We start from the raw sequence: 12243 nt of genomic DNA, 5'->3' as shown, positions 1-12243 counted from the left end.
TTCCTCCCACACTTTTTACTTCTTTTCCCTACGTTCAGTCTGTACCATCCCGTCCCGCAAAAAACCAGTAACAGATTAAAACAGGAGGGGGAGGCATTTTATTAGAGTATAGGGATGTCAGCTTTGGGCAGCAGCAGAAGGCAGCTTCACGTAACTCTTCATAGGGGGTAATGGCCGAATCTTTCGGCCAGCCCAGCCCCCCTTGCGGTGCCATCGCCCACTGTTAGGCCTCTTGCCCAGCCAGCGGTTGCGACCTGCCTTGCCAATGACCCGTTTGTTATGATCAACGTTGGATACTCGGCCTACTGTTGCTACGCACGTTTCCAGCACCTGACAGAGAAAACAGATGGAGATTCTGTACAATGTGGGGGAAAGAGCTTGACAGTGTTGCCAGCAAAACCCTTGGGGGGCTTATTAGACTCAAGGAGAGAAGAGAGAGGAGAAAGGAAAAGCACGAGATGGTTGAAGCTAAGTGAAGGTCCTACAATAGGAACTAGGTAGTTGAAAACAAAGAGCTGGGCGCAAGGACTCACGCCGGTAATCCCAGCACTTTGGGAGGCCGAGGCTGGAGGATCACTTGAGCTCAGAAGTTCGAGACCAGCCTGGGCAACATAATGAGACCCCATCTCTACAAAAATAAAAAATATTAGCCAGGACCAGGTGCAGTGGGTCACACCTGTAATTCCAGCACTTCGGGAGCCTAGGCAGGCAAATCGCTTGAGCTCAGGAGTTTGAGACCAGCCTGGCCAACATGGTGATACCTTGCCTCTACAAAAATACGAAAATTAGCCTGGTAGAGTGGCGTGCGCCTGTAGTCCCAGCTACTTGGGGGGCTGAGGCAGAAATGCTTGAACCCAGGAGTTTGAGGCTGCAGTGAGCTGATTGTGCCACTGCACTCAAGCAATAGAGACCCTGTCTCAAAAAAAATTAGGGCCAGGCGCGGTGCCTCACTCCTGTAATCTCAGCAATTTGGGAGGCCAAGGCGGGCGGATTACGAGGTAAGGAGTTCGAGACCAGCCTGGCCAACGTGGTGAAACCCCGTCTCTACTAAAATACAAAAATTAGCCAGCTGTGGTGGTGCATGCCTGCAATCCCAGCTACTCAGGAGGCTGAGGCAGGAGAACTGCTAGAACCTGGGAGGTGGAGGTTGCAGTAAGCCAAGATCGTGCCACTGCACTCCAGCCTGGGCGACAGAGCAAGACTGTGTCTCGAAAAAAAAAAAAATTAATTATGGTGCCAATCCGACAAAGCACACCTAAGTCATGTGGCAGAAAAGGACAGCCTCAGCTCAAGGCAGTTCCTTACATCATAAAACACCTGGGACTTACCCCAGGCAGGAAAGTTATATTCCAAAAATTCCTCCTTTGCTGATCCCTCCCAGCCATACCCATACATACCTGCATCTGCCTCTTAGAGGGCAGCTGGATAATGGCTGTGCCATTCACCTTCCGCAGTAGCACACCACACGTCCCTGGGGAAAGAAGCCGATTTGCCACCCTCCACAAAACGGGGGTGCAGAGGGATTTACACAGGGGCCACACCCCACATGCTGCCCTTGCTTTGCTCTTTAGGAGCAGATACACAAAGAAGGATGCATGCTACATTTTAGGTCAAAACACATGCATATCTTCATCCTCATGTTTCTTGTTTTTTCCTTAATTTTCTCTGCCAGTACCAGATGTGGAACCATGGGTTCAGACTCTCCTTGCCTTTCCAAACTATAGGACCCAGGCAACTCCTTTCCCCATACCTGCAGCTCGGATATATTGGGCACCCCGGCCTGGCTCACTTTCCACGTTGTTGATGAGGGTCCCCACAGGCAGAGCCCCAAGAGGATGCGCATCCCCTTCCCGAGCAGCAACTAAAAGACAGGATTTCATTAGCTCTAGAACCTTTGCTGCCTCCAGCCCACACATCTGGTAGCCATCTCTCACCTGCCATTCTGCCTATGTGGTTAGAGTTCAAGACTGTATCTCCAGCCTGCATGTTTTCTGTGGCGATGATCCAGCGTTTCCGGCTGCCCCCAGCAACCAGAGCTATGTCTGCTGACCTGATCAGGGTGAGGGACAGGTAAGCAGACCATCCTAGGCAGCCCCACATCTCCTGAGAAGCTATGCAGTTATTCAGACCATTCCATCATCATCCCACATCCCAAACTTGCCTACAGGGATCATAGCGGACTTGGATAACCTTCTCCTCAAAGGGTCCTGACTTGGTCTCCTCAGGCCGGAAACGCAGAAAATCAATCATGCGATAACGTTGCTTGTGGCCCCCACCAATACCATGTACCCGGATTCGGCCTGTGGTTTAGGACAGTTGGGGGATATGATTCAGGTGAGAGTAGTTCAGTTTCCAGCACTGGGACCTGGCCCATTCTCTGCCAGAGAGCACTGCTTACAGAGAATGATCAAAATTTGTACAGCACACTGGAGTAAGGAGGGTCAACACCAACATGAAGCTAAGTGAAAAAACATTATATGATGACTGAAATTGTATAAAACTTCCAGATAAAATATTTTCAAATTACTGAAATCAGTAAGTTTACTGAGAGTCATGTAAATCATACTCAAATAATTTCAACTGTTATTTTTTGTGCATGTGACAGGGTATCACTCTGTTGCCCAGGCTGGATCCTGACCTCAAGTGATCCTCCCGCCTTGGCCTTCTAACGTGTTGGGATTAAAGGCAGGAGCAACCACACCCGGCCTGTTATAAATATACACATTTTTTGAGACGAGTCTTGCTCTGTCACCCAGGCTGGAATACAATGGCGTGATCTCGGCTCACTGCAACCTCCACCTCCTGGGTTCAAGTGATTCTCCTGCCTCAGCCTCCTGAGTAGCTGGGATTACAGGTGCCTGCCACTACACCTGGTTAATCTTTTTTTTTTTTTTTTTTTTTTTTTTCCAGTCAGAGTCTTGCTCTGCTGCCCAGGCTAGAGTGCAATCCTGGCTCACTGCAGCCTCCACCTCCCAGACTCAAGTGATTCTCATGCCTCAGCCTCCTAAGTAGCTGGGATTACAGGACTGTACCACTACACCTGGCTAATTTTTATATTTTTAGTAGAGATGGGGTTTCACCATGTTGGTCGGGCTGGTCTTGAATTCCCGGCCTCAAGTGATCTGCCTGCCTTGGACTCTCAAAGTGTTGGGATTATAGGTGTGAGCCACTGCACCTGGCCAATTTTTATAGTTTCAGTAGAGACGGGGTTTTGCCATGTTGGCCAGCCTGGTCTCAAACTTGTGATCTCAGGTGATCTGCCCACCTCAGCCTCCCTAAGTGCTGGGATTACAGGCGTGAACCACCTTACCCAGTCTGTTATAAATTTTTGAAGGGTGTGAAGGAAAATGTCATGGCACATCCTGTGTATGGCCCATTTTCTTCAATTACCCAAATTATCTTTAGAAGTACAGACCAATTACCTTTTGCTTTGTATTCTACTCTCTTGTTCCTGTGCACATACTACATGCAAAAGGAGCCAAATAAGTGCTTTTTAATTACATTCCTCTGCCTTACAAGGTACAAGTGTGTCAATATACAGATCTAGGGTCTTAACATGTTTTTCCCTTTGATTGCTTAAATCCCCTTGTCCTTGCTCCCACCTGTGTGGTCTCGGCCCCCAGACTTCCTCATCTTCACCGGTGCAATGGTGTACTTCGTACGACTCTTCCAGGACACAAAGTTGGCATTAAGGGCCACAGAAGTAAGGATTGGGCGGCAGGGGAACAACATCAAGGCAGAGGGCTGTTGGAGGAGGGCATTGTTCATCATCTGGGGATAAAAAGACATCTCTTTCATTTGAAAGCTAATTGAAGACAAAGCATCAGAGAACCAAGTCAGAGGGCACTGATCAATTTTAGCTTGTAGCCCACTTCCTCCTGGATGTATCCCAAACCAGCTATCCAAAAACTCCACTCTTCACAGCTTGCCCAATAATGTTCTCCCCATGATCATCTCCTTCCAAATTTGGCCCAGAACTCTCCATCTCCAGGAATCTGTTTTTACCTAAACAATTCCCTTCTCCATAGCTGGTAACTTCCATACATCCATGTATCACCATCAGTGCCAATTCCTTTTGCCCTCTGCATTATGTTGCTGGGAATTATTCACATACAAATGGAGGGGAGGGGTCATTTCACTCTTGTTCCTTGCTGTATTCCCAGCATTTCAGAGTAGGTTGATTTGGATTTGAATTTTAAACATGCATCTGTCAAACTCGACCATAAGCAGCTTGAGAGCTCCATAGGAGCAAGACTTACTTCTCTTTTGCGTGACTCACCAGTCACCCACCCACTAGGACCTCAAGATACCTTCCTCTGAGGCCACTGTTCTTTGTATCTTGCCCTGCATTCTCTAATATCAGCAGTAACTCATCCTTGTAGGTATCATATCATAATGGTTAAGAGCACTGGCTCTGAAAGGCAGACTGCTTAGCTCTGATACTTGTGTGTGTGACCTTGGACTCCTTATCATTTTCCTCATCTATAAAATGGGAATAGTAACTGCCTTATAGAGTATTTGAAAGGAGTTCATTTATTTGAAACGTCTATTACCTATACCTGGTTTATCATAGGCACTCGATAAACGTTAGTTATTACCGAAACCTGTACAACCAGTGATTTGTAAAGCACTTTCACCTTAAGTATCTCGTCTGAAGAATTTCGCCCTATGAGATAGCAACACTTGTGGAGGAAAAAGCTGAGGCTGAGTGTGCCTTATCCAAGGTCACGGACCTGCGTGACTCCTGACCAGACTTGCAACCCCGGCCTCGCATCCCCGCAGACCCCATCTCCGGTAGCCCGAATGGAAGCAGCCTTCTTCCCGGGTAAGGTGGATTACCTGGGCGGCGGGGAACAGACTCGGGGCAGGGGCGGCGACGGTCGGGGGCGCCAGGCTCAGAGAGCGCAGAGCGCGAGTCAGTGCCCACAGGGCCATCCGGCTATCCAGGGCTCAGCACGCCACCCTTACTTTTAGCCAAGCTGCTCGGCGCTCCTAGATGACGTTGACTGTCCGGCGCCGTCGCTCCGCAAAACGTAAACGGAGGCGGGCAGAAAACTGGAGCCCAAGCGGGATACATACCTCCTTTCCTACCTGGACGCGGTGAGAGCCAATCCGCGAGCCGCTCTAATGTCCCGTGACTAGGAAACAGGCCCCGCCCCCAGGCCCGTCAAAACAATTGCCTCGAGCGGCAGCCATCATGGATTTAAAGGGGCAGTACCGGCAAGAGCGGCAGCCAGACCGGCAGATTGCAGGTGAGTCTTTGAGGGTACCTCTGAGGCTGAAGGTTAAGGTCTCTGCCATCTCTTATTCTCCCACTACCAGAAAGATAAACAAACCCCTTCCAACCAAGCTTACAAAACTCCAGGCTCAAAAACTCCGCCCTTCGCGATTCTTCCCCGCCCCTCGGCGTCCAGACAGATAGCCGGCCTGCCCCGCCCCCTGCGCCACCAACTGTTTCAGTGACCTCTGGGTCGTTAGGCTTCCAGGTCCTCGCTGGAGCTGCGGACCTCGGTCGTCCATCCACACCTCTCCCCTACCGCCCCCGCCCATCTCACTCTCCTGGGCCCCAGGGCAAGTCGACAGCCCGAGGCACTCCTCTACTGCGTTTCCAGGCCCAGGAGACCCTCCTTGCGACCCGACAGCCGTTCAGGAGACCTCCCATTCTTCCCTGCATCATCGGGCATTAGGGGGGCACCCTACGGTGATACCTCTCAGAGCCTTTTGTAGGTGACCGTGACAGAGACAAAGCCATTGAAGTGACTGGGTGTGGAGTGACCAGGTGTTCCTCCCTCCCCTTTCCCAGACACGCCTCTTGCTGTAGGTCTCTGATTAAGTCTCTCTCTCTCATATTCCTGGGAGACAGTAGCTCCCCAGGCCTGCGATGAGGGAGGCTGGCTTGGGGAAGGAGAAGGGAATTGGGCGTCTTTAAAGACCTGTAGGCAGAGGGAGTGAGGGAGGGAGCCTGTTTGTCCTGGGTGGGGTCTGTGCCAGGTCCTCTGGGTAGCTGTGAAGTGGTGAGAGAAGGGGTGGGAACGCTGGACTTCTGGACTTTGGGCAGGGCAGATCCTTCTGATTCTCTGGCTGCTGAACAGTTTATTCCGGGCTCCGGCCTGAGTGCCACAGCCAGGGCCTCTGCTTTGTACACAGGTAAGAAGACTTCAAAGATGAGAAACAAGACCCTTCTGAGGAAGTGGGAACACAGTCTGGGTCCTGGGGGGTGGGAAGTATGGGTTGAAGGTAAGTGGGAAAACATGTAGGACTGACCAGGTTTGGAGATGCTGGGCTTAGGTCTGCTGGTGATGCAGCCTGAAGACCTTGAGCTTTCTGGGACCCTCTAATGTGGATCCTGCAAGGAAGGCTCCTGTTTTCTTCTTTTCCCTTTCTTCCCTGATTTAACTTTGCAGACATTCCTTCTCTTTTTTCTAGATCCCTGCATTATTTTCTACATAACTCTCACTTTAGCCCTGTGCCCTTTGAAGCTCTCCCACAGATCCTCTGTGATCTCCATAGTGCTGTCTCTCATCCCCGGATAACTTTTCCTAACTCAGGCCCTAACTGCTTTTCTGTTCTCTTCCTAAGTCCTGAATCCTTATGCTAGTTCTAAGCACCTTTGCTCCTACTATAGTCTTTCTTTATTTAAGTCAATTCATCTCCCTCTCACTTTGCCCACAACCTTAACTTTCAGTTTAGTGGTCTGGGCTCCCTGCCTGCTGGTCACTCTCTCCAACTAAGCCACAGGGTCACTCTTACTTTTGTCCCTTCACTTGGATTTCCACCACCCTCTGAGAAAGTTCTCAGCTTCTCTGTCTCATCTTTACGCCAGTCAAACTCTGTTGTTTCTCCCTAGACCGGGCAAGGTCCCCCAGGCCAGGATGTCAGGCCTGGTGTTGGGGCAGCGGGATGAGCCTGCAGGCCACCGGCTCAGCCAAGAGGAGATCCTGGGGAGCACACGGCTGGTCAGCCAAGGGCTAGAGGCCCTGCACAGTGAACACCAGGCCGTGCTGCAAAGCCTGTCCCAGACCATTGAGTGTCTGCAGCAGGGAGGCCATGAGGAAGGGCTGGTGCATGAGAAGGCCCGGCAGCTTCGCCGTTCTATGGAAAACATTGAGCTCGGGCTAAGTGAGGCCCAGGTGAGAAGGCAAAGGTGGTGCCGAGTGGTCCAGGGTGGATGGAGGAGCAGGTACCTGATTGAAGGTTTGGGGTTGCTAGGGATCACCTCACTCTAGACGTTTGCATCCATTCATTAAATATGTATTAAGTCACTACTGTGTGCCAGAATGCTTTTGGTCACTGAAGAAATACATCATTGAACAAAATTGTAAAAATCTTTGCCATCTTGGAGCTTACCTTCTAGCTGGGGAAGACAGACAATACCTAAATAAATAATGATTCGGTATGCCAGAATGATAATTGCTAAGGATAAAAGGACCAAAATAAAGCAGGGAAGGAAACTAGGGACTGTGGAGAGAGGGTATAATTTTAGATAGGGTGGTCAAAAAAGGTCACCTTTTTTTGAAAAGGTGACATTTTGGCAAAGATGTGAAGGTGAGGGGAATGAGTCATGCCTATTAAACAGGGGAAGGGCATCCTAATCAGAGAGAGCAGCAAGTGCAGAGACTTTGAACAAAAGTCTGCCTGGTGAGGTCAGTGAACAGCAAGGGGCCAGTATGGCTGCAGTAGAGTGAATGAGGGGAGGGAGCTGGATCAAGTGGAACTTGTAGGCCATCTCGAGGACTTTTATTTTACTTTTTTTTTTGAGATGGAGTCTTGCACTGTTGCCCGGGCTGGAATGTAGTGGCACCGTCCTGGCTCACTGCAACCTCTGTCTGCCAGGTTCAAGTGATTCTCCTGCCTCAGCCTCCCGAGTAGCTGGGACTACAGGCGTGCACCACCACACCCAGCTAATTTTTGTATTTTTAGTAGACATGGTGTTTCACCACGTTGGCCAGGCTGGTTTTGAACTCCTGACCTCATGATCCACCTGCCTTGGCCTCCCAAAATGCTGGGATTACAGGCGTGAGCCACTGTGCCTGACCCTGATTTTACTTTGAGTGAGATGGAAACTATTGGAATGTTTTTAGAAGAGGAGTGATGTGGTCTAACTGGGCATCATCTGGTTGCTGGGTTACGAATAGACAGTAGGAGAACAAGGGCAGCAACAAGGAGGCCAGTGAGGAAGTTATTGTAGTAATTTGGGTAGGAATTGATAGTGGCTTGGCCCAGGGCGATGGCAGTGGAGGTGATGGGAAATTGGATTCAGAGTGTTTTGAAGGTAGTGCCACTGCTACACCCCCACCTTCTGGCTCCTTTGTGCCCCTGCCAGTCTTGCTACGTCCCAGTAGGCTCCCCTTCCACCTGTTCCTGAATACTCCCACCCAGAATCTGGAGCTCAGGGGATGTGTCCATCTAGGTGATGCTGGCTCTAGCCAGCCACCTGAGCACAGTGGAGTCGGAGAAACAGAAGCTGCGGGCTCAGGTGCGGCGGTTATGCCAGGAGAACCAGTGGCTGCGGGACGAGCTGGCTGGCACCCAGCAGCGGCTACAGCGCAGTGAACAGGCTGTGGCTCAGCTGGAGGAGGAAAAGAAGCACCTGGAGTTCCTGGGGCAGCTGCGACAGTATGATGAAGATGGACACACCACGGTGAGTGTACGCAGGCAAGACTGGCTAATGGGTGGGCAGCCAGGAGTTACCACAGACATGGGGGAAATTGCCCCATCATCCTCAGGGTCCATCAGCTCTACCCAAACTGCTCTCACCTGAAAGAATTCCTTTTTCAGCCCTGACACCAACTCCAGGTGACAGCAAGGGGAAAAACTATATTCAGCTAATTCAGTCAACATGTAATGAGATGCCTCCTATGTACTAGGCATTGTGCACTGCACTGGTGAGTGGGGCACACAGAGTTCCTGTTCTCACAATTACAAGCTTGTGAGGGAGATAGACAAGCACCTGGACAATTCCAATCCAGAATCCTGTGTGCTACAATTAGGGAAAGCATAGCCCGGTTGAGCATGACCCTCCTAAAATTTGCTTTCAAAATGTGTGAATTTTTTTTTTTTTTTTTTTTTTTTTTGAGACGGAGTTTCATACTCCAGCCTAGGCTGGAGTGCAATGGTGCAATCTTGGGTCACGGCAGCCGCCGCCTCTCAGGTGCAAGCTATTCTCCTGCCTCAGCCTCCCGAGCAGCTGGAATTGCAGGCGCCTGCCACCACACCTGGCTAATTTTTGTATTTTTACTAGAGATGGAGTTTCACCATGGTTTTGAACTCCTGACCTCAGGTTATCTGCCCGCCTGGGCCTCCGAAAGTGCTGGGATTACAGGTGTGAGCTACCATGCCCGACCCAAAATGTGTGATATTTAATCCTCATTCAACAGAGTGCAGTGATGCCATCTCAGCTCACTGCAACCTCCGCCTCTGGCGTTCAAGCAATTCTCATGCCTTAGCCACCCAAGCAGCTGGGATTACAGGTGTCTGCCACCACACCCAGCTAGTTTTTGTATTTTTAGTAGAGATGGAGAGTTTTGCCATGTTGGCCAGGCTGGTCTCAAACTCCTAACCTCAAGTGATCTGCCTGCCTCAGCCTCCCAAAATGCTGGGATTACAGGTGTGAGTCACCATGCCTGGCTGAGAGTGTGTTTTCTTCAGATGTATCTGTAGGGAACAAGTCTTATCCATGAGAACACATATGTGACAAAATACAAAGCAGCAAGTGCTCAGTGCTGGATGAGTGGTTCAGTCAGTGTGGGAAGAATTTCACGGAGATATGTCTCTGAGAGCTGGAATGGTCTAAGAAGAATTCATAGAGGAAGCAGGGAGCCTGGGCAACATAGTGAGACCCCATCTCCACAAAAAATTAAAGAATTAGCCCTAGGCCAGGCACGGTGGCTCAAGCCTATAATCCCAGCACTTTGGGAGGCCGAGACGGGCGGATCACGAGGTCAGGAGATCAAGACCATCCTGGCTAACACAGTGAAACCCCGTCTCTACTAAAAAAAATGCAAAAATCTAGCCGGGCGAGGTGGCGGGCGCCTGTAGTCCCAACTACTTGGGAGGCTGAGGCAGGAGAATGGCATGAACCCAGGAGGCGGAGCTTGCAGTGAGCTGAGATCCGGCCACTGCACTCCAGCCTGGGCGACAGAGCGAGACTCCGTCTCAACAACAACAAAAAATAAATAAATAAAAAATTAGCCCGATGTGGTTGTGTGTACCTGTAGCCTCAGCTATTCGGGAGGCTGAGATGGGAGGATCGCTTGAGCCCAGGAGGTAGAAGCTGCAGTGAGCTGTGATTGTACCACTGCATTCTAGCCTGGGTTATTGCCAGACCAGAGACTCTGTCTCAAAAAACTAGCAAAAAAATCGAGGAAGCAGGATACAGGGATGGGTAGGATATAGGTTGGATTTCTCATTTCAGTGGGTTAGGATCCATCCCATTTGAGATGGATTTTGAAATTTCATGATGAGGAAGAGGAAGGAGCTTTTTAGACTGGAGTGCAGGGTGTCATTGATAAGGCTTACAGCCTGGAAAAGCTCTCAGGGAAAGTTAGCAGATGGATTGCATAGGACACATTGGTGAAGCTGGGTAGGAAGGTTGGTGTTTGGATGAGGCTGCAGTTCCTGATGGGGAAAAGCAGATTTTCCTAGTGCAGAATAGGTTAGAAGGTGAGGGAGGGTTATGCAGTAAGTCCAGAAATGAGCTGTGCAGATGATGGGCACCAGGCTGAGCTAGACACTTTTTGGGTACATGTCAATAAGATCGGACATACTTCCTTCCCTCAGGAGAGACAGGACAGACATATAATCAACATAAACACACAGAGATCAGCATAGGGCCATAATTACAAGAGTTAAGGCGAGATTGAGGGTGGTTAGAAAGGAAACTTTTTTTTTCTTTTTTGTTTTTTTTTTTTTGAGACGGAGTTTAGCTCTTGTTGCCCAGGCTGGAATGCAATGGCGCGATCTCGGCTCACCGCAACCTCTGCCTCCCAGGTTCAAGCGATTCTCCTGCCTCAGCCTCATGAGTAGCTGGGATTACAGACATGCGCTACCACGCCCAGCTAATTTTGTATTTTTAGTACAGATGGGGTTTCTCCATGTTGGTCAGGTTGGTCTTGAACTCCTGACCTCAGGTGATCCGCCCACCTCGGCCTTCCAAAGTGCTGGAATTACAGGCATGAGCCACCACACCTGGCCAGGAAGGAAACTTTCTATATGAGGAGGGGGAAGTTTTGAGATTTTGTCCAAAGCATCTCTGGCTGTTACAAACAAGAGGCCTGGGCTTGGCTGGGCCAGTTGCTAGCCTTTCCGGGGCAGAGACAGGAACAACAGTCTTCTCCTATGCCCCATCTGTCTGTGATTTCATGGCTTAGAGAGGTCACTGAGGAGGCTACTAGGTAGGGATATCTTGGCCCTTAATGTTGCTTCTTCCCTTCCAGGAGGAGAAAGAAGGCGATGCCACCAAGGATTCCCTGGATGACCTCTTCCCTAATGAGGAGGAAGAGGACCCCAGCAATGGCTGTGAGTCTGCCTCTGGAATGGGATGGTGAAAAGGGGCAGCAGGAGGCTGGCCCTAGCTGTGGCCCACCCTGTACATAGGACACTCACCATCTAGAAATAGGTTATCCACTTTTTCTGGAGACAGGGCAGGGGCTGGGCTAGTACTTCGATTTCCTCAGCCTCCCCATTGAACAAACATGTATTAAATACTGAGTATGTGCCAGGTACTGTGCTAGGCACTAGGAGTACTGAGATGGAAATGGCATAGGTCTCGCCAGTAAGGAGTTCACAGTCTAGTGGGAGAATAAACCTGAGAGACCATGAGCCCCTCAAGGGAAAGAACCAGGTTTTTTTTTTTTTTTTTTTTTTTTTTTGAGACAGAGTCTCACTCTGTCTCCTAGGCTGGAGTACAGTGGGCCAATCTCAGCTCTCTACAACCTCCGCCTCCTGGATTCAAGTGATTCTCCTGCCTCAGCCTCCCGAGTAGCTGAGACTATAGGCGTCCACCACCACGCCTGGCTAATTTTTGTATTTTTAGTAGAGACAGGGTTTCACCATATTGGCCAGGCTGGTCTCAAACTCCTGACCTCGTGATCCACCTGCCTTGGCCTCCCAAAGTGCTGGGATTACAGGCGTGAGCCACTGCACCTGGCCAGAGCCAGGTTTTTCTTACCTTTGTACTCATGGGACATCCCTTGGTTCATATTTATTAAATAAATGTTTGTTGAATGAATGAATTACTGGGTG

The 12243-nt window shown here is 50.0% G+C and overlaps 2 protein-coding genes across 7 annotated transcripts in view; one reads left to right on the top strand and one right to left on the bottom strand.

Annotated features, from left to right (window-relative positions):
* Positions 1-70: 70 nt before the first annotated feature.
* MRPL2 (mitochondrial ribosomal protein L2) lies at positions 71-5782 on the bottom strand. 3 transcript variants are annotated; one of them, XM_017878196.1, is made up of 7 exons: positions 5709-5782; positions 3603-3771; positions 2162-2300; positions 1935-2050; positions 1751-1861; positions 1398-1471; positions 71-330 (listed from the first exon to the last, which is right to left on the bottom strand). In XM_017878196.1, exons 2-7 carry the CDS (start codon positions 3769-3771, stop codon positions 118-120), a joined length of 822 nt encoding a protein of 273 aa, XP_017733685.1. In that variant the 5' UTR covers positions 5709-5782; the 3' UTR covers positions 71-117. The 3 variants fall into 3 exon arrangements, with proteins under 3 accessions (XP_017733685.1, XP_017733684.1, XP_017733683.1); XM_017878195.1 differs by lacking the exon at positions 5709-5782 and adding an exon at positions 5080-5169; XM_017878194.1 differs by lacking the exon at positions 5709-5782 and adding an exon at positions 4840-5109.
* KLC4 (kinesin light chain 4) overlaps positions 5159-12243 on the top strand; it is a 16883-nt gene continuing 9798 nt past the window's right edge. Inside the window, exons 1-4 of one of the 4 annotated variants that reach the window (XM_017878190.1) lie at positions 5159-5252; positions 6848-7130; positions 8411-8641; positions 11436-11517. In XM_017878190.1, the coding sequence (XP_017733679.1) occupies positions 6873-7130; positions 8411-8641; positions 11436-11517 (571 nt within the window). In that variant the 5' untranslated portion in view covers positions 5159-5252; positions 6848-6872. Of the gene's footprint in view, positions 5253-5425; positions 5724-5752; positions 6148-6847; positions 7131-8410; positions 8642-11435; positions 11518-12243 lie in introns of those variants that run through there. The other 3 variants (XM_017878192.1, XM_017878193.1, XM_017878191.1) reach the window with 3 other exon arrangements.

Source organism: Rhinopithecus bieti, unplaced genomic scaffold (assembly GCF_001698545.2).
Source record: "Rhinopithecus bieti isolate Rb0 unplaced genomic scaffold, ASM169854v2 scaffold_9981, whole genome shotgun sequence".
NCBI lineage: Eukaryota > Metazoa > Chordata > Mammalia > Primates > Cercopithecidae > Rhinopithecus > Rhinopithecus bieti.
This window is presented reverse-complemented; position numbering and strand designations above follow the sequence as displayed.